The 22,763-nt window shown below is 43.9% G+C and overlaps 1 protein-coding gene across 2 annotated transcripts in view; it reads right to left on the bottom strand.

The window, feature by feature from the left end:
- Positions 1-22,763, bottom strand: part of GRIN2A (glutamate ionotropic receptor NMDA type subunit 2A) — a 407,150-nt gene that overhangs the window by 112,770 nt on the left and 271,617 nt on the right. For both annotated transcript variants that reach the window (XM_075285943.1, XM_075285944.1), the window contains one exon: positions 18,725-19,317. In XM_075285943.1, coding sequence (XP_075142044.1) covers positions 18,725-19,317 — 593 coding nt within the window. The remainder of the gene's footprint in view (positions 1-18,724; positions 19,318-22,763) is intronic.

The raw sequence follows: 22,763 nt of genomic DNA, 5'->3' as shown, positions 1-22,763 counted from the left end.
ATCTGGTGGGGTAGAACGAAAATATAAATCTACCACCGTCAAAAACAGAATACAAATCAACACAGGCCGTTTCTGGATCAGCGTCTAAAAGGAGGACAAGAAACATTCCTCCATCCCACTATTATATTCTAAAAGGAGTCTTTGTCCTAATAAATCATTAACACCACCGCATTGGTGATATGAAAGTAAGTGTTAACAGAGCTAGAGCGTATTATCTTTTATAGTGATAGCATACCTCGAAAACACAAAGCTTAATTCCTTCTTGTGTCTTATCTACATTTTCTGCCAAGTGTCTGCTAGGGATTGTCTTGCCAGGGAACTGTCCTGGCTTCTCATCAGTTATTCCTCCCAAATGGTCCCATTTCTTCTTATTTGAAGAGTCTTGCATTCTCTTACATTATCTCGCTTTGTGTACCTTTGTGTCTTGACTCTTTCTCTCCTCAACATTCTTAAGACGTGTGGTATCTCTACAATGTGTGGTGGAAGCAAGAAACATGATGTGAGAAAATGCTACACTGATCAGTCGAAATGAAGGAGAGGGTTTAGGAGGGTTTACTGATAAGCCAGGACACTTCTCTGGCAGAGCAGAAGACACTTGCCAGATGATTTACATATGGATTGAGATGGAATTATTGTAAATTTTATTTTCCAGGTATTCTATCTATAGTATACAATTGATCCCGTTTATTACTGTATTGGGGCACAGGAGTTTATACCCACTTTTCTCCCTCATATACTACAGGACACTTTAGGCGTGTAACCTATGAGAGTGCACATCGCTGGACCAGACAATGTGATGATACCATTATGCTGCCAGGCCAAAAACCAGAAGATGGCAGCAGGTAGCAGAAGGGAAAAGGAGTGAGGTATTTATTTTTCAATGTTTTATTTATAGACTGCATGGGGGGTCACTAGGAGGAACTTTTTTGTGTGGGGCCACTGAAGGAACATTATACTGTGTGGAGAGCACTAAGGGTATGTTCGCATGGTGGAAAATGGATTTCACGGGTGAACATACCGCGTTTTTAGCTGCGACAGAATGCCAATGCAGTGCACCGGCATCCCGTTGCAGCATTCCACTTGAATTAGGCCCAAATGAATGGGAGTCGGACGCCACAGCTGAGTCAGCCACAGAATCCGCGGGAAGAAGGGGCATGTTGCTTCTTTTTTCTGCTACTGGCTAATGAAAAAAAAAACAAGCGGATCCCATTGAAGTCAATGGCAGCCGTTTTTGGCAGTGGATTTTGATTAGTATAGTATTAGAGGCAGTAGTAGGATGACACTTTTAGGGCACAAGGATGGAGAAAATTATGGAACTACAAGGAATCTAAGATGTTGGTGTGGCAGAAATAAGTTGTGGCTGGAGAAAAAGTTTACCTTGGGTGTGTGCCTAATGGAGAAGATACGATGATGATGTAGATGATGAGATGATGTAGCAGGTATGGGTTTTTCCTCTACAGTACTACCTGCCTTTAGTTTGCACTGTCATTTTTAGCATGTGGGGTACATACGTATTGGTTCTCAAGCCCAGGTCTTTTGCAACCCTAGCAGGCTCCCCTGTTTAACAATATTATGGTTTACTTTCAGGACTATACTGAGTGAAATGATTGAGTCTCAGCACTTGTGCACTTTTAACTCATATATGGTTTCTATTGTTCCACTGCATTAAAAGTCAACATTTGCAACAGCTTTTAAATATAAAAGTCATCATCTGTTCAGCACCATGTAGAGACAGTTTGATGCAAAGCATCACTACCTTATGTTAATTGAAAAGCAATGTGTTTCCAGATAAAGCACATTGGATTTTAATAGGTTACAAGCAGGTGGCATTGCAGTAACCCCTTCACGCCCACACCATGTTCATTAGCCGGCTAAGGTCCCTGTCCTTTGGTCTATCATAAATCACTGTTGATGGTGTCTGGGAGCAGCTTATTCCATTATCCCCATTGAGATGACATGCAGGCTTGGCCAAGTCAAAATGAACAGCAGTTGCCTGAATGAGTTTTTGGCCAACATCTATCTAATATCTACACTGTCTTCCAATAAGTATTTGGACACCCATACAAATGAAGATATCTGTGGTTATGATATACGTCACACCTTCCGCTGTTAAATAGGAAGCAGCATTGGCATTAGGGCATTGGCATTAGTCGCTTGCAAGATGCCACAAATTGCAGAGTTGTCCGATTTCGAGAAAGGGGTAATTGTGGAGTACCATAGAAATGGTCGATTCTTAAGGAACATAACAAGTGAACTGAATTACCCAAAATTATCAGTGGCCTGTGTGATTACAAAGTGGAAGGTGAATGGTGATTGTCAGAATGTGCCCCGAGTCAGCAAACCCCCGAAACTGGGAGATAGAGACCGACGAGTGCTGGCCAGAGAAACCGCACCCAAAGAATGGCTCACATACACCAGGAGTTTCACCAGACATCCGGGAGTATTGTGTCAATCAATACCATCCGTAAGGAAGCAACTACCAACTATTGAATAGGAACAAATGTTGTTTTTCTATTCTACCACAGGTGTCCAAATACTTATTGGTAGACAGTGTAGTCCCAGCCTAAGCCTACAGTGACATGACTGTTGGTGAAAACGACCATGAAAAAGTAAATTTTTTACAGCCATTTTGCACCTAAGCGGTGCCTGGTTTCATGCATTGCACTGTATGGCGGGATCCAAGAAAATTGACAAAAATAAAGCATGACCTATATTTGGAGTTATTTATAACAGAGCATCAAAATATCGGTCAGACGTTGGATTTAATGCAGTCATGTAATGTTTTCACTGTCATGGAAATAGAGGGTTAAAAGTGAACACAGACTACTCTTTGCAAAAGAAGATAGTCGTGTCATACACCCATCTATTTCAAAGAACATCAGGACAAGGAGAATAAAAGCATTACTGCGTACGTTTAGTCTAAAATATACATCTATAAGCTTAATATTCTACATGCAATCTACAATAGAAGTCCAGCACAGTCCATAAAATATGAAAAACCCTTAAACTTTGCCTTTGTTTCACATTTAAAACATTGAACTACATTGAACTGATGTATTAATAATTTACGGGTTTAATATATCCCAACACGTTCTCTCCATTCTTCAAAGAAAAAAAAAAAAGTTGTTCCCCGGAGTATATATATAGTATACGGTGCTTGAGACATCTCGCTTTACACTGAGCACTGTGGAATTGACTTGTATATTAGTCTATACCCTCCTATGGGAATTATTGCACTGTAAATATAATGGTTATTACGGTATAACTATTGTTTCATTATGAGATTTTACTATTGATTTTTGTGCTATTGATCTGTCAGCGCTGCTCGAGTTCTTTTTACTGTCACTTGTTAGCCCGTGAACTGTCACTTTTTATACTCTTTAGGTTTGCTGTATGTCTACATGTTACCCCGCTGTCATTTGTATCTGTTCTGCATGTTTTATGAACAAACAGAATTTGATCAGAGAATTGTTCCTAAACCTTTACCCGTAGCATTGTCATTCCTTGCATGAATATTTCATTGATGTTGAGATTTCCTATGAATATTGTTGATAGTGAAGTGTTATGTGTAGCGCAGTCTCATTACTATACAGTTACGTGTTAGTACCTTGTCAGTATAATGGTAGATTCATTTTCTTTTTAGAATGCTGTTTGCTTTTGTTTACGGTCCCTATTTTTACGACTTGGCACATTACTGAGATACTGTTAGACAACTTTTTCTATTGCGGCTTTTAAAAGAGTCAAACCTTTAAAGGGCAGATAGTCTTACCCTTCTGGCGAACAATTGTTTAGCCATACGATTCCCTGAAAGCAGCCCTGAAGGTGAGATGTAGTATTGCATACTGCTGATTCACAAAAATAGGGAAGCAACTGGCTCAATAGAGTGGCGGCTGCTAGACATGGACAAATCAGCTTTTATGCCTCAGTGTTTGGGGATGCATAGGGCGTCTTTTTGGAGAATTGCTATTGCATTGATCAATTTTTATTCAAATTTTCATCAGTGGCACAACTGAAAAAACGGGGGTTTGGCACTTTTGTTTTTTTTATTCCTGCTATGGCATTTCCCGTACAGGAAAAATAGTTTTATAGATTTGTAGGCCAGGCATTTTTGGACACAGGGATACCTAATATGTAGGTGTCTCACAGTATTTAGGTAATTTTATATGTGTTCTAGGGAAAAGGGGGTGATTTGAACTTTTATTTATTTTTTTATTTTTTTATATTTTTTTTTACTTTTTTTTTTTTTTTTTTTTTTTTGCATTTATTAGTCCCCCTAAGGGTTTTGAACCCCAGGGGGTCTGCTCACTAATGCATTGTATTACAAAGTTAATGCATTGCAATGCATTGAAAAACACTGGCATTTCCATTTCAGGCTACAGTATTGAATGACAGGCCGGGGAGCCTTCATAACTCTCCTGTCATAGCAACTGGAAGCCAGACCTGGAGCTTGATCTGGGTGCCGGTGATCCCCAGTAAAATTGCAGCACCTATGCTCCGCTGGTAAAATGGAGGCACCCAAGGGGTTAATGCTTGCAATCGGTGTGGGTACTGATCGCGGGTATTAGCGCCAGATATCTGTTGTATGAAACAGCAGACTCCCGGCGGCTATGGTAGCTGTCCGGCTCCCAAGTGGCCACCATCTTTAAACACCCGTTATCCACCGTACTAGTACGGTGGATGTTAGGAAAGGGTTAAAGAGCTAGACATTAGATCGAAAAGTTCCTAGTATGCCTAATAGTGATCTATGCTATAATTTAAACCAATTTATGGTTTGGTTTGTACCATACTTGTTTGACCCGAAACGATTTAGAGATCTAAGCTGCTAACTCCGAACATGAAATAAAAAATTAATTAAAGTAAATGACAAAACATGCTGATAATAGTAATGTCCTTTCTACTATTAAATTACTGTACAAGGGACTGAACGTAAAGTAGGTACAGTTTAATAGGGAATACTTTAGCAGCATTGAAGGTTAATTGAAGGGCCTGGGATACAGACAGCGTTGAGATGATATTAAGCATCAATTTAACTGAGAATTTTTTTAACACAGGAATGGATCCCAAAGGAGAAAGAAAGAAAAATGCATCTAATTTTCATTTCAAATATTACCTTTTCTCCTTTTATTCACAGCAAAACAAAAATATAAGAAAAACATGTTATAAATAAGATTTGTTAACACAGCCCAAGGGCGTTTGGAAATGGCCATCTTACCGATCAAAGTTATAAGTTATACTTTACCTCCGTGTGACTCATAGAAATCTATGTACCTCTGTGTAGTTCAAAATTTGTGGGGTACCTGTAGGTTTTTCTTATGGTGTTATGAGGAATTAATTTATTTATGGTATATTTCATCACATCATTATTACTAGAGATGAGCGAACAGTGTTCTATCGAACTCATGTTCGATCGGATATTAGGCTGTTCGGCATGTTCGAATCGAATCGAACACCGCGTGGTAAAGTGCGCCATTACTCGATTCCCCTCCCACCTTCCCTGGCGCCTTTTTTGCTCCAATAACAGCGCAGGGTAGGTGGGACAGGAACTACGACACCGGTGACGTTGAAAAAAGTAGGCAAAACCCATTGGCTGCCGAAAACATGTGACCTCTAATTTAAAAGAACAGCGCCGCCCAGCTTCGCGTCATTCTGAGCTTGCAATTCACCGAGGACGGAGGTTTCCGTCCAGTTAGCTAGGGGTTAGATTCTGGGTAGGCAGGGACAGGCTAGGATAGGAAGGAGAAGACAACCAACAGCTCTTATAAGAGCTAAATTCCAGGGAGAAGCTTGTCAGTGTAACGTGGCACTGACGGGCTCAATCGCCGCAACCCAGCTTTCCCAGGATCCTGAATGGAATACACTGTCAGTGTATTCCCGTATACCCGATATATACCCCCGATACCCGTTCCAACGGTGTGCCCCCCCACCTTCACCCCAGAAATACCCTGCAAGTCCCCTAGCAATAGAATTGGGGCTATATACACCCACTATTTTTGCTACTGCCATATAGTGCCATTGTCTCACTGGGAATTCAAAGAATATATTGGGCTTACATATAACTTCAATTCCAGGGAGAAGCTTGTCAGTGTAACGTGGCACTGACGGGCTCAATCGCCGCAACCCAGCTTTCCCAGGATCCTGAATGGAACACACTGACAGTGTATTCCCGTATACCCCATATATACACCCCAAATCCCCGTTCCAACGGTGTGCCCCCCCACCTTCACCTCAGAAATACCCTGCAAGTCCCCTAGCAATAGAATTGGGGCTATATACACCCACAATTTTTGCTACTGGTATACAGTGCCATTGTCTCACTGGGAATTCAAAGAATATATGGGGGTTATGTGCACCCACAATTTTTAATACTGCTATACAGTGCCATTGTCTGACTGGGAATTCAAAGAATATATGGGGGTTATGTGCACCCACAATTTTTAATACTGGTATATAGTGCCATTGTCTGACTGGGAATTCAAAGAATATATGGGGGTTACGTGCACCCACAATTTTTAATACTGGTATACAGTGCCATTGTCTGACTGGGAATTCAAAGAATATATGGGGGTTATGTGCACCCACAATTTTTAATACTGGTATACAGTGCCATTGTCTGACTGGGAATTCAAAGAATATATTGGGGTGACGTGCACCCACAATTTTTGCTACTGCTATACAGTTCCATTGTCTGACTGGGAATTCAAAGAATATATGGGGGTTATGTGCACCCACAATTTTTAATACTGGTATACAGTGCCATTGTCTGACTGGGAATTCAAAGAATATATGGGGGTTATGTGCACCCACAATTTTTAATACTGGTATACAGTGCCATTGTCTGACTGGGAATTCAAAGAATATATGGGGGTTATGTGCACCCACAATTTTTAATACTGGTATACAGTGCCATTGTCTGACTGGGAATTCAAAGAATATATGGGGGTTACGTGCACCCACAATTTTTAATACTGCTATACAGTTCCTTTGTCTCACTGGGAATTCAAAGAATATATGGGGGTTATGTGCACCCACAATTTTTAATACTGGTATACAGTGCCATTGTCTGACTGGGAATTCAAAGAATATATGGGGGTTATGTGCACCCACAATTTTTAATACTGGTATACAGTGCCATTGTCTGACTGGGAATTCAAAGAATATATGGGGGTTATGTGCACCCACAATTTTTACTACTGGTATACAGTGCCATTGTCTAACTGGGAATTCAAAGAATATATGGGGGTTATGTGCACCCACAATTTTTAATACTGGTATACAGTGCCATTGTCTGACTGGGAATTCAAAGAATATATGGGGGTTATGTGCACCCACAATTTTTAATACTGGTATACAGTGCCATTGTCTGACTGGGAATTCAAAGAATATATGGGGGTTACGTGCACCCACAATTTTTAATACTGCTATACAGTTCCTTTGTCTGACTGGGAATTCAAAGAATATGTGGGGGTTATGTGCACCCACAATTTTTAATACTGGTATACAGTGCCATTGTCTGACTGGGAATTCAAAGAATATATGGGGGTTATGTGCACCCACAATTTTTAATACTGGTATACAGTGCCATTGTCTGACTGGGAATTCAAAGAATATATGGGGGTTACGTGCACCCACAATTTTTAATACTGCTATACAGTTCCTTTGTCTCACTGGGAATTCAAAGAATATATGGGGGTTATGTGCACCCACAATTTTTAATACTGGTATACAGTGCCATTGTCTGACTGGGAATTCAAAGAATATATGGGGGTTATGTGCACCCACAATTTTTAATACTGGTATACAGTGCCATTGTCTGACTGGGAATTCAAAGAATATATGGGGGTTATGTGCACCCACAATTTTTACTACTGGTATACAGTGCCATTGTCTAACTGGGAATTCAAAGAATATATTGGGGTGACGTGCACCCACAATTTTTGCTACTGCTATACAGTTCCATTGTCTCACTGGGAATTCAAAGAATATATGGGGGTTATGTGCACCCACAATTTTTAATACTGGTATACAGTGCCATTGTTTGACTGGGAATTCAAAGAATATATGGGGGTTACGTGCACCCACAATTTTTAATACTGCTATACAGTTCCTTTGTCTGACTGGGAATTCAAAGAATATATGGGGGTTATGTGCACCCACAATTTTTAATACTGGTATACAGTGCCATTGTCTGACTGGGAATTCAAAGAATATATGGGGGTTATGTGCACCCACAATTTTTAATACTGGTATACAGTGCCATTGTCTGACTGGGAATTCAAAGAATATATGGGGGTTATGTGCACCCACAATTTTTAATACTGGTATACAGTGCCATTGTCTGACTGGGAATTCAAAGAATATATGGGGGTTACGTGCACCCACAATTTTTAATACTGCTATACAGTTCCTTTGTCTCACTGGGAATTCAAAGAATATATGGGGGTTATGTGCACCCACAATTTTTAATACTGGTATACAGTGCCATTGTCTGACTGGGAATTCAAAGAATATATGGGGGTTATGTGCACCCACAATTTTTAATACTGGTATACAGTGCCATTGTCTGACTGGGAATTCAAAGAATATATGGGGGTTATGTGCACCCACAATTTTTAATACTGGTATACAGTGCCATTGTCTGACTGGGAATTCAAAGAATATATGGGGGTTACGTGCACCCACAATTTTTAATACTGCTATACAGTTCCTTTGTCTCACTGGGAATTCAAAGAATATATGGGGGTTATGTGCACCCACAATTTTTAATACTGGTATACAGTGCCATTGTCTGACTGGGAATTCAAAGAATATATGGGGGTTATGTGCACCCACAATTTTTAATACTGGTATACAGTGCCATTGTCTGACTGGGAATTCAAAGAATATATGGGGGTTATGTGCACCCACAATTTTTACTACTGGTATACAGTGCCATTGTCTAACTGGGAATTCAAAGAATATATTGGGGTGACGTGCACCCACAATTTTTGCTACTGCTATACAGTTCCATTGTCTCACTGGGAATTCAAAGAATATATGGGGGTTATGTGCACCCACAATTTTTAATACTGGTATACAGTGCCATTGTCTGACTGGGAATTCAAAGAATATATGGGGGTTATGTGCACCCACAATTTTTAATACTGGTATACAGTGCCATTGTCTGACTGGGAATTCAAAGAATATATGGGGGTTATGTGCACCCACAATTTTTAATACTGGTATACAGTGCCATTGTCTGACTGGGAATTCAAAGAATATATGGGGGTTACGTGCACCCACAATTTTTACTACTGGTATACAGTGCCATTGTCTAACTGGGAATTCAAAGAGTATATTGGGGTGACGTGCACCCACAATTTTTGCTACTGCTATACAGTTCCATTGTCTCACTGGGAATTCAAAGAATATATGGGGGTTATGTGCACCCACAATTTTTAATACTGGTATACAGTGCCATTGTCTGACTGGGAATTCAAAGAATATATGGGGGTTATGTGCACCCACAATTTTTAATACTGGTATACAGTGCCATTGTCTCACTGGGAATTCCACAAATAATTTGGGGATTCATTCACCCTACATCTCAGGCTCTTGCCATATTCACCCAGGTTGTCAGTGCTGCACCAGCTCGTTCCCAGACAGCTCGGCCCGAAAAACGCGTTACCTATATAGAGGATTTGGACAATGAAGACAACATGTTCTAAATCTAATGTCTGCACCTTCTCCAGAATTAAAATAAAGGCAGCGTTTAACTTTCAAATAGCACTGCACAAAGGAAGAGCTTATCAGCTTGTCTCATGACATGCTACTGAAAAGTTTCATTTGTGTATCTTAATGTAAATATAGTTGTATAAGCTTTTTGGGTTTTAGGCACTGCCAAGTTATTTATTACCACCCACTCCCTTATAATGATGATGACGCCAAAGTCACTGTGGGTGTTCAGAGCTCACAGCTTTGGGTGACATTTGTCTTGCTCTCTGTCGGTACCAGCTGTCTTTTTGGATACCGTAAAGTTATGTTGACTTTATTAACAGCTATAGAAGCTTTAGCCAGGTTGTGACGGTGTGTAACCCTAACAACACTAAGTGGGATACACATTAATAGTCAGTCTATGTACGCTAAACGTATCACTGAAGTAATTTTTTTTCCCTCTCCCCTAATATAAGAAAGGAACAGACATTAGACCTAGACCGGGGTTCGAGGCTTGAAAAAATCCAGTATTATTTGTTCTTCATGATGTGAAATATGTGTTGAAAAGCAACCCAAGATGAAGTCAGCCATGTGTGCCAGTGTGTTACTTGGCATGCCTTTGCTGGCCCCAACTGTAAGGGTCACTCTCCATTTCCTCCATTTTCCACTCCCCTTCACACCATTTGTGGTGAAGCAATGGGATGCACTGAAGTGCACCCTCTAGCCTCGTGTGGGATAGGGACATCAGATGCCACTCCAACCCCCTCGTCTTCCTCCGCCAGCCAACGGTGCGAAGATGAGAGGAGTGTGCTCTGAATGTTTTCTGCCTAGCAGAGGCTAGTTCTCACTTACGAAAATGGCCCCACTTTGACCTGTATATCAGGCACAATGGTGTAGGTTTCAAAGAAACATGGCACCAACAAGTTGGAAAACGTGGGCCATGCGTGGACCGTGTTTGAGTCTGGCAAGCTCCAGATCTGCTACCAGGTTCCAGCCATTATCACAGGCGCAAAAATGCCAGGCCCCAGGTGTAGCAGGGAAAAAAAAATGCCATCTCAGCCAGGATGGCATCCCTGACCTCGGAGGCACTGTGCTGTCTGTCCCCCAAGCTGATGAGCTTCAGCACCGCCTGCTGACGTCTCCCCACACCAGTGTTTTAGCGTTTGCCGCTAGTAGCTGTGGTGGAGGTTGCAGCGTCGTAGGGTTTCAGTCTACTCCTGCCATGAATTTTGGCCTGGGAGAGGAGATAGGCCACCCCAGTTTGCACCCGGGGAACAGACTCCACCACATTCACCCTGCCTGTCATTAAAGATAAGCACTGCAGCATCCCTGACCACAGGCGCTTGTCCATGTGTCGGTGGTCAAGTGGACCTTGCAGCAAAGCGCAGAGCTCTGGGCCCGACTGATGTTATGGGACACATGCAGGCGCAAGGCAGAGACAGCACACCAAGAGAAGTAGTAACGGCTAGGCCCAGCATAGGGAGGTGCCCCAGCTGCCATCTGCTGACGGAAGGCCTGGGTCTCCAGAAGCATAAACAAACACCAACATCTCCAGGGCCAGCAGTTTATCGATGAGGCTGTTACAGGCTTGGGCATGGGGGTGGGTTGTATTGTACTTCTGCCTGCAATGAAAAGCTTGGGAAATGTGGAGTGGCTGGGAAGAGGCGCATGATGGTGCAGGCCAAAAGGGCGCATGAGGGTGAACTCCCCAATGTGTCAGAGATAGGTGTGTAGGTGTCCTTGCATCATATACTTGCACCATATTTGGCTTTGGAAGTTAATTTTGTGCCAAAAAGTGGTTAAGACAGCGATCCCTCAGCTACTCCCGTTACACTGTCTATTGAAGTTACCATCTGTGGAAGTGGACCACCATTTCTAAGATCCCAAAGGAAGCAGGCAAGAGATGTGCAGTTCAGAAAAAAAGATGAGAAAATAAGTTTAGGCTGTAGAGCACAGAGGGATCGGAGAGGACAGAGCTGGTGTCGGCCAGGTATTCCCACAACATGCGCCTATACTTGTCCCTCCTGGTGACACTAGGCCCCTGAGTGGCAGTAATTTGTCCAGGGGGGCCATTAACGTGTTCCAGACCTAGGAATAAGTCTTCCAACAGGGTAGAGTTTTGCATGCCTTTGCTTCTACCCACTGTTTTTGCTGCTTAGCTTCCCTCCACATCTACTCTGCTTTCACCCCTAAACATCACCCCAGTTTATGCCTTTGCTTCTACCCAGGTTTTTTGTTGATTTAGCTTCCCTCTACATCTACACTGCTTTAGCCCCTAGACATCACCCCTGTCCATGTGGGGTCGGTGGCCTCGTCATCCACCAACTCCTCTTCCAATTGCGCACTGCCCCCTTACTGCAAACCGCACATGACCACAGCTTGCCTTGATGGCAACTGTGTCTCATGATCCCCACTTAGGTCCAGACAAGTCGGTGGCGGGTCCAAAACCCCAAAATTGGAAGGAAATGGCAGATGCTGCAGTATTTCTAACACCTGTTCCTGGTGCTCGGGCCTGGTCTGTGTTGTACCCTGCACCCTGCTTAACGCATCTGCCATATCCGAAGTTGTGCTGAGCGCATGCTAATGTTTCGTGTCCAGTGCAATGGATGGGATGGGATTTCACATAAGTCTGCCACCCATGGCCACTCATGGTTGAGCAACTGAGGGAGTTGACTTTGACGAACCCGAGGGTTTTGGAGTTGGAACTACATCAAAGGTCTGTGCTGCTCACACACTCTGCTCAACACATGATATGTTTAGTGCCAGCAGTGTGGAGACGTCGCACAACAGCCGTTGTTCCAGCAGGTACAGGCGTTGTAGGAGTGCATAGAGGCTAGCAGCGGCAACTATACACTTTAAAAACTATCCGCACAAGCGCCACACTTTCACCAGTAGCTCAGGAACATTGGGGTACCTTTTTCAAAAGATTAGCAGCAATGAGTTAAAAACGTGGCCCAGGCATGGAATATGTTGCAGGCTGCCAAGCTACAGAGCCAATCCCAGGTTACGGCCATTATCACACATGACAACATGCCTGGGCCCAGGTGCAGTGGCAAAAACCACATTGCCGTCTCATCGAGGATGGCATGACTCACTTTGTAGGCAGTGTGCTGTCTGGCCCCCAAGCTGATGAGCTTCAGCACGGCCCGCTGACGTCTCCCCACACCAGTGTTGCAGCGTTTCCAGCTCGTAGCTGGGGTCAATTTAACAGCGGAGGAGGGTGGTGTTTCAGCCCTCCTCCCAGGAATGTTGTGTGGGGAGACAAGTCAGGCCACCACATTTTGCGACCCGGTCCACGCCTCAACTACATTCAACCACTGTGCCCAAATTGAAAGGTAGCGTCCCTGTCCGCATGCACTTGTCCATTCGTAACTGGTCACATGGAACTTTAGGGCTAAGCGCTGAATTTAGGGACCGCCTCATGTTTGGGGGAAAGTGCTGGTGTGGACGGCACAGTGCGGTGGCGCAGTAGACACTCTGCCCAAAAAGGGCAGAGTGTCCCCCAGCCGGGATTCCAACATCTCCTGGGCCAGATTTCTTGAGATGAGGCCGTTGAAGCCTTGGGCATGTGGGTGGGTTGCGCTGTACTTTAGCATGAAATGAAAGGCTTGGGAGATGGGGAGTTGCTGGGAAGAGGCGCATGATGGCGCGGGCAAAAGGAGAAATGGCAGGAAAAGGTGAGGATAAGGGTGAACTCCCCAAAGTGTCAGAGGCAGATGTGGAGGTGTCCTGGCTCCTGGTCTGGACTGCAGCGCCAGCCCTGTCAACAGTGGAAGAGGCAGTGGCCGCCAGGCCAAACGACGATTATCCTGCGCTTGCTCTCACCCACTGAGCCCAGGGCTTGCCTTCCAAATGATGGCACCCGCAAGAGGTGGTGAGATTCCTCTCCGCAGATCTCCAAACCATCTTGGACTTGCAAATTGCACTAAATTTGTCATGTAACTGACATGTATATGATGAGTCTATCCATTGTCTGTTCATTTTGGTGAAAGTCAGCCTGTCAGCTGACAGACAGCTGTGCTTGTCAGTGATGATGTCACCGGCTGCTTGTACCCCCAGTTTTTGCTGCTTAGCTTGCCTCCACATCCACACTGCTTTTGCCCCTACACATCACCCCTATCCATGCCTGTGCCTCTAGCCATAAGTCTGCCACCCATGGAAACTCATGGTGCAGAAAGTGAGGGAGCTGACTCTGAGGAACCCTTGGGTTTTGTAGCTGGTACTCCATCAAAGGTCTCTGCTGCTCACACACCCTGCTGAACATACGGTATCTAGGGTTAGAGCGTGTGGTGACCTCGCACAACAGTAGGTGCTTCAGGCAGATGTAGGCCTTGCTGGAGTGTATTGCGGCTAGCTCCAGGTACTGTAGACTTGGGAAAGTGGGTGTCCAAGTGCCGCACTTTCACCCTTAGCTCAGCTAATTTGGGGTATGTTTTTAAAAATCATTGCACCACTACATTGAACATGTGGGCCAGGCATGGAACGTGTTGGAGGCTGGCAAGCTCCAGAGCCCTCCAACAAGCTAAAAAACCTGGCCCCAGGGGCAGCGGGGATAAACAAATTGCCATCTCATCCAGGATGGCATCCCTGACCTCAGAGGCAGTGTGCTGTCCGTCTCCCAAGCTGATGAGCTTCAGCCCAGCCTGCTGACGTCTCCCCACACCAGTGTTGCAGCGTTTTCAGCTCGTAGCTGGGGTAAATCTAACAGCGGAGGAGGAGGAGGGTGGTGTTTCAGCCCTCCTCCCAGGAATGTTTTGTGGGGAAACAAGTCAGGAAAATTCTTGAAACGGGAGAGTTTTGCATCTTTGCCCTTGCTGCCTATGGACATCCCTTTGCCTCCCTTAGCCACCATTTTCCCTGCTTTGCTTGCCTCCAAATCCACACTGCTTTTGCCCCTAGACATCACCCCAGTCCATGCCTTAGCTTGTACCCCCAGTTTTTCCTGCTTAGCTTGCCTCCACATCCACACTGCTTTTGCCCCTAGACATCACCCCAGTCCATGCCTTAGCTTGTACCCCCAGTTTTTCCTGCTTAGCTTGCCTCCACATCCACACTGCTTTTGCCCCTAGACATCACCCCAGTCCATGCCTTAGCTTGTACCCCCAGTTTTTCCTGCTTAGCTTGCCTCCACATCCACACTGCTTTTGCCCCTAGACATCACCCCAGTCCATGCCTTAGCTTGTATCCCCAGTTTTTCCTGCTTAGCTTGCCTCCACATCCACACTGCTTTTGCCCCTAGACATCACCCCAGTCCATGCCTTAGCTTGTACCCCCAGTTTTTCCTGCTTAGCTTGCCTCCACATCCACACTGCTTTTGCCCCTAGACATCATCCCTATCCATGCCTCTTCCCCTAGCCATAACTCTGCCACCCCTGGAAACTCATGGTGCAGAAACTTTGGTTGCTGACTTTGAGGAACCCTTGGGTTTTGTAGATGGAACTCCATCAAAGGTCTGTGCAGCTCACACACCCTGCTCAAGATATGGTATTGTAGGGTTTCAGCGTGTGTGAATGACGGACAACAGCCTGTGTTTGGACAGATGTAGGCCTTGCTAGAGTGTTTTTAGGCTAGCAGCGACTCCTGTGCACTTGCAAAAGTGGGCGCACAAGCGCCGCATTTTCAACAGTAGCTTCGGTACATTTGGGTATGTTTTTAAAAAACTTTGCACCACTAGGTTAGACGTGGGCCAAACATGGAACGTGTTGGAGGCTGGCAAGCTCCAGAGCCGCTACCAGGTTCCAGCCATTATCACAGGCGTAAAAATGCCAGGCCCCAGGTGTAGCAGGGAAAAAAAAATGCCATCTCAGCCAGGATGGCATCCCTGACCTCGGAGGCACTGTGCTGTCTGTCCCCCAAGCTGATGAGCTTCAGCACCGCCTGCTGACGTCTCCCCACACCAGTGTTTTAGCGTTTGCCGCTAGTAGCTGTGGTGGAGGTTGCAGCGTCGTAGGGTTTCAGTCTACTCCTGCCATGAATTTTGGCCTGGGAGAGGAGATAGGCCACCCCAGTTTGCACCCGGGGAACAGACTCCACCACATTCACCCTGCCTGTCATTAAAGATAAGCACTGCAGCATCCCTGACCACAGGCGCTTGTCCAAGTGTCGGTGGTCAAGTGGACCTTGCAGCAAAGCGCGGAACTAAGGGCCCACCTGATGTTGAGTGACACGTGCTGGTGCAAGGCGGGGACGCCACACCGGGAGAAGTTGAGACGGCTAGGGACGGCATAGTGAGGTGCCACAGTTGCCATCAGGTCCGGGAAGGCGGGAGTTTCAACAAGCCGGAACGCCAACCTCTCCTGGGCCAGCAGTTTAGCGATGTTGGCGTTCTAGGCTTGCGTGGGTGGGTGGTTAGCGGTGTATTTCTGCCGGCGCTCCAATGTCTGAGAGATGGTGGGTTGTTGTAAAGAAGCGCCTGATGGTGCCTTTGATGGTGCAGGAGAAGGAGATAAGACAGAAACAGGGGAGGATGAGGGAGAAGTCAACAAAGTGGCGGAGGCAGATGAAGTGATGTCCTGGCTCGTCCTCTGGAGTGCATCGCCAGCACTGTGAGCAGAGGCAGTGGCATGAACGGTGGGCGACGTTTGTCCTGCCGTTGCTGCCTGCCACTGATTCCATTGCTTGGATTCCAAATGACGGTGCATTGAAGTGGTGGACAGGTTGCTCTTCTCAGGGCCCCTACTCGATTTCGAGAGGCAAATTGTGTAGACGACACTATATCTGTCCTCGGCGCATTCCTTGAAAAAACTCTACACCTTCAAGAAACGTGCCCTCGATGGGGGAGTTTTTCTGGGCTGGGTACAAAAGGGAACATCTTCGGACATTCCGGGTCTGGCCTGGCTTCGGCAAAGCAGCTGACCTCTGCCTCTGGACATGTCTCTGCCTCTAGCTACCCTTTTTGGTGCTGCACCTGCCTCAACATCCACACTACTTTCCCAGCTTGACATCTGCCTTGTCCAGGTGGGGTCGGTGTCCTCGTCGTCCACCACCTCCTCTTCCAACTCCTGTCTCGCCTCCTCCTCCTGCACAATGCGCATGTCAACTGGCTGCCCTGACAGCAACTGCGTCTCATCGTCGTCGATGAGGGTGGGTTGCTGGTCATCCGCCACCAAATCGACCGGAGATGGAATGGAGGAGACTCTAGTGTTTGAGCATCTGGACACAGATACTCGTCTGTTAGGTCCGTGGAATCGCGAAATGGAGGGGCAGGTTGCGGTACAGTCAAAGGAAGGGAGAACAGCTCTGGGGAGCAGGGACAGTTGGGGTTATTGTTCTGAGAAGATTGGGAATTTTGGGTGGAAGGAGGACAAGACTGTTGGGTAAGAGGAGGTAGAGGCTGACTGGCTGGTGGACAATGTGCTTTAAGCGTTATCCGACAGCCATTGCAAGACCTGTTCCTGGTTCTCGGGCCTACTAATCTTTGTACCATTCAGCCTAGTTAATGTGGAACTTTTGTGCAAAGCGCAGAACTTAGGGCCCGCCTGATGTTAAGGGACACACGCTGGTACAAGGCTCAACTCACCCTAAGTGCCAAAAACACTGCTGGTGCAAGGCTCTACTCATGCCAAGGGCCTCAATCTCTGCTGGTAGCTCAGCTTAAGGTCATGTAACTTTGTTTGGAAGGGCTCATGTTAAGGGCTAGAAAAGTGAATTTTGGAAGGTCTTACCACATCACACACACACACACACACACACACACACACTCACTCAAAATGACAGTTAAGGGTGAGGGCTTTTGGAATTCCCATTGCCTATTCCATTTGTGGTTGTCATGGGGAACGTGATTTAAAGGGGTGGTTGTTACTGTTTGTTGAGCTTAAATTGGGGTTTGTGTCCATCCATTTGGGGAGTAAAGAAGGTTTCCAGGTATTTTCCCACTTTGATAGAGGTTTTTTTGAATGTGGAAAGTGTGTAGTTGTTAGGCAGTGATGTTGGGGTAATAGAGGGTCTTTGGTGTGTTAGATGCCCCCAGGCATGCTTCCCCTGCTGTCCCAGTGTCATTCCAGAGGTGTTGGCATCATTTCCTGGGGTGTCATAGTGGACTTGGTGACCCTCCAGACACGGATTTGGGTTTCCCCCTTAACGAGTATCTGTTCCCCATAGACTATAATGGGGTTCGAAACCCGTTCGAACACACGAACATTGAGCGGCTGTTCGAATCGAATTTCGAACCTCGAACATTTTAGTGTTCGCTCATCTCTAATTATTACCAGAGTAATAGGGTATATGTTTAGAGAGTTCGCTTTATATATTATTTGTGTACTTACTATGCTTTACCATTTTTCTCCCAAGTGTACTTTTGGAAGTAGAATGAATTATCGCATGTTACATTACATGAACTGAAGAAAACTAGCCACTATGCTTAGCTTCAGAAGATAAAAGACTACTATTAAAAGGTATTTCCAAAGGGTAACAGTTTTTAGAACAGATCAAATTGGGTTAAATAAACAAAATAGCCTCATCAATTCCTCAAGGCTCCCATTCTGGGATTCTGTGGATACTCTGTTGCTCTCCTAGAAAATGGCTGCTCAGACCTATCACAGGCCACGGTGGTGACATTCCCCAGTTCATGATCAGCTTTTTCTTTGTATCCAGATGGAACAGGTAGAAAGTAGAAACTATCTTGGCACCTGATTGGGGATCAGTGATGTGTTGGCACTTTTTGTATATTTAACTCACTCCTAGCCATTTCTAAAAAATAATGTTCCTACCAATAAAACCCTTTAATATAACTATTTGCAGGTGTATCCACATTTAACGAATCACCATATCGCTTAAGAGTTCTAATTTCTCATTAGGTAAATTCAACACAAGATCTCAGCATGCGATACAAGAACCTTGACAGTCTGCAATTCACCTCTCCCCCCCCCCCCAGGTGGCTGTATGTAAACATGTATGGGATATTTGCCTTATCCCTTTGTAATAAATTTTGATACGCATATCAGGACATGTCCAGCCAAGAGGACAAGTAAGAAAGAGCACATCTGTACATACATTGATTTTACAGGTAAATAAATTGCAAAAGGTAAAGTCTTACTCATTGAGTGTGTGAGCTGGCATCTCATTGCGTTCATTTTGACCATAGCAGCTTGTCTTGGCTTCTGGAATTACTGAATAGGTGTCCAACATGGCTGATGCAGCTGTGGTAATAATTCCAAGGCCATCTCTCACTCTGGCTTCCAAGGTATAATCCCAGTCGTCATAAGACACAGACACTAATCCAGATGGAAACTCAAATGGTATTATTTCTGTGTTACCTGTCACCAGGTTCGGAACAATCCAGATGTAACCATATCCCATAAGGCCTAAAGAGCGTGCTTCTTCAAAAATTTTAATGGATTCATCCTTTGAACAATAAAGGAGTATAACAGAAGAATGGATCTTCTTCAGCTGAGTAAGAGTTTGTGCATCAGTATATGATGCGTCCAGAGTAATTACATTCTGCACATCCCAGTCCACAAAACTATTCTCCACAGTGTTTTTGATGAAACTTATAAAGTCTCGATATCCTGGGAAAGTGCTTGTTATAACAGAGAAAACATGCCAGTCATATTCCTCCATAATACTAAGCATGACAATAGCTTGCTGTGTGATGGAAGCTCCAAACTGGAAGAAGGTTGACATTGCATCCTGTAAAAGAAGAGTACAACATATGAATGATCAATAAGAAAATACTCACACTCTAAGATATATACTCAGTACACGTGTGCGTGCATTCATAAGGAACGATATGCAGAAATGGAGTATTCCAAATGGAGTTTTTCCATGTATGTTTGGAGTACATATTAAAAATCTAACACAGGGCCTCAAGACTTTAGGTTTGGTTATAAAGTATCCACCTCTGCTTTGTAGCAGCTTAAAGAGGTTAACCAGGATTAGAAACATTGTTGTTTTCTTTATCTTAGTAAGTGACATCACATTCATTGGACACATGGCAATGATGCATCTCAGTCCTATTCAAATAAATGGGACTGAGCTGCATCAGATCCTTGTTGCCATGCAGTGCTGAAGTCCTGGGTTCAACTCTAACCAAGGTCAAAATATGTATATGTGAATGTCTTCCTGTGGAGTTTCCTACCACACTCCGAATGAAAGGGAAGTTGGACTATGAGGTCTACTTGGGACAGTGAATGTTGATAATATCTGAAAAAAGCTTTTGGATATGTTGGTGTAATGCAAATAAGACAAATTAATAAATACATAAATCATCCTGGAAATCCCCTTTAATGAGATCCAGAACAGACCTGGTATATCAGTGCAATGGTAGACACCCATGGAAGAAAATGGAGAGAACCACTTCCCCAAGTGAGTGGAGTCATAGAACCGACCTTCTGCAGATAAATGTTTCACAGTGAAGAGGAAGAAGACGCACATGGACAGTCACTTAGCAAACCCTTTCAAGTGAATGGGTTAGAAAACTGAACGCTGGATTTCCATCTCCTGTCCAGTTTCTCAGAGCAGAAGAAGGAAACCCGCCGGATTAGCTAAAACAGAGACCGGGCACTGATGTGAGCTCGCCTTTAGACAGCCTTACACATTAGAGCTTTCTAATATCGCAAAGATAATCAGCTTGCAAAACAGAATACATTGAAAATTTCCTTTTGTAGTACCACCAAAATGTACCCCAAAATTTGTTAATGATGAGATATTCCAAAAACACTACAATTCATCTCCAAATTGCTATCCATTTCTAAACCATTTCTCACATTGTACTAAACTGTAGAGCTCACATAGAGCTCACAATGTACATTTTTCCTTATCAGTATGTCTTTTGGAAAATGGGATGGAAATTCATGCAAACACAGGGAGAACATACAAACTCCTTGCAGATGGTTTTTGCCCTTGGTGGGATTTGAATACCAGGACCCCAGCGCTGCAAGGCTGCAGTGCTAACCACTGAGCCACCGTGTGGCCCATTACTGAAAAATTTGCTGAGTCTCTCCATGGATAAATATATTTAGTTCACAACTGCAGTTTTTGTCCAAATTTAAGCAATACAAATTTGCCTAAAATAATGAATACAACAAACTAGTGCCCCACTGCTAAACTAGTGTCCTCAGAGGTTACAGGCGCAACAGCTGCTTGGGCCTGCCATCTTGCATGAGCTTCTCTTCTGCTCTGCTAACAGCATTTAGTGATATGCTTTACTGCTTAGTAATGGCCATTTGCAGTAATAGACTGGAGTTGACTCATTGAAGTCTATAAGAGAGTTTTATAGACATGCTCTGTTAAGGGAGCCGGAGTACATAAGCTGTAATATCTTTTATTGCTGGTAAAAATTGCAGGATATAGTAGATAGATAGATAGATAGATAGATAGATAGATAGATAGATAGATAGATAGATAATGACATGGAAACAAAGAAAAATTGTAATTAATAAAAAATAATGAACATAAAAACTTGGCTTAAAGATAGGTCATTTTATGCTGACAAACTCCCTTTAATAATGTGAGTGAACACATTCATGTTCACAATTAAGTTTCTCCGTGACTTTTTCTATTAATACTAAGGGTTCTTCAATCTCTACATCACAAAGCGTTGGACATTGTCCAGAACAATTACCCATAGAATTAAACAGAGTAATTGCACAATTCAATTACAGTTTAGAAGAACATTATCCAACAAAGGGTTTCTAATAATTTAGGGGAATATATTGTCTATCATGCCCTGGGTGTCCTCCGCTGTAAAGCAGCAAATGGTTTCCTGCAATAGAAGTAATGTAATCTCTGCTGTTTCATCAGGCCAGACTTCTCAGCGTATTCTAAATTATGATAGATTTATCGTGTCTGGGCACAAACCTCCGGAGTTAGAACAACGGGAGATGCAAAGTCAATTAGTTTTATTTAAATCTGAATTTGTTTCAAGTGTATATGGAGTATTTTATATGACTCTTTGACAATGTTTGCAATCATGTTGAGTGGCTGGCATTTGTTTATGGGATGACAGAAATGCTAATTACGAACTCGTTCCTTTCTACCTCATAGAATTAGATTTCACTTATAAAGATTGTTGATTACATTTTTTTAATTATATACCTTGAGAAATCCGACTAATTGCTTCCATAAATATTTTTTTTTTTTCCAAAAACGAATCTCAATTCAAAGAGTTGCAAATTCAAAGCATGTTCTGGTTGTTCTTACTGCATAATTTGTACTGCTAGTTAGGAGGCTGTGTATCATTAAAGGGAGTCTGTCAGCAGAACGCAGCATGAGAACCTGCAGATACATAGGTTAGGGTCACCTAAATCTAACAGTACTTTCCCCTTGTAAGTCTCCTTTCGTGAGATACCGCCATTTTTGCCATGAGCTCTTTGGAACAATGTGGATGTTGCTGTTTATCTCTTTGGGACAATGGTCACATCCTTATTACACCAAGGAGTTAATTTGCTTATTGACAAAAAGAGTGAGATATCCTGGCAATGGAGGCACGGACTCACAAGTGGAAAGTACTGTGATTCAGATGACCTTAACCTATACAGTATTTCTGTTTTGACTGGGTTGATATGCTGAGTTCTGGATCATCCCTTTAAAAAAATGTAATTAATTTCAAAATATTGACCAACATGTATCAAACTTGATGCACTGTCTTAGGAGATACTAATGGCATATACCGAGGATCTATCAGTTGTGAAAAGGCTTGTCAACACATCTATAATAACAAAATAATACATAACCTACTGATCACCCATAGCCTTATGTCAATGCTGTTTCAGATCCTTCTGTGTTCATATGGCCATATGGTCAATACGGACAATTACTTGCTGCAGCAGTGACCTACAGTATGTTGTGCGGACATAGATCACTGCCACAGACAGTAACTAGCTGCATCAGTCACATGTCCATATCAATACATTATCACAGGAGTAGGAGAAATAGCTGGTGGAGGGCACAGGAAGCATTTTCAATGTGTTTTGACAGTGTGACAGTGTGCTGAATTAAGTGCCCTGTTGACTTTCCCATTTTGTGCCCTGATGCCAGAGATATTGGTGCTGTTAATTTTGCCACTGATACCTCCTCATTGTCAGAAGGGGGACTTACAGCCTAGCGTCATAGTTGAGCTGTAAGGAATGCCCCTT

This window comes from Leptodactylus fuscus, chromosome 8 (genome assembly GCF_031893055.1).
Source record: "Leptodactylus fuscus isolate aLepFus1 chromosome 8, aLepFus1.hap2, whole genome shotgun sequence".
NCBI classification, from domain to species: Eukaryota; Metazoa; Chordata; class Amphibia; order Anura; family Leptodactylidae; genus Leptodactylus; species Leptodactylus fuscus.
Note: the sequence above shows the minus strand (reverse complement) of the source record. Positions and strands in the feature narration are given on the sequence as shown.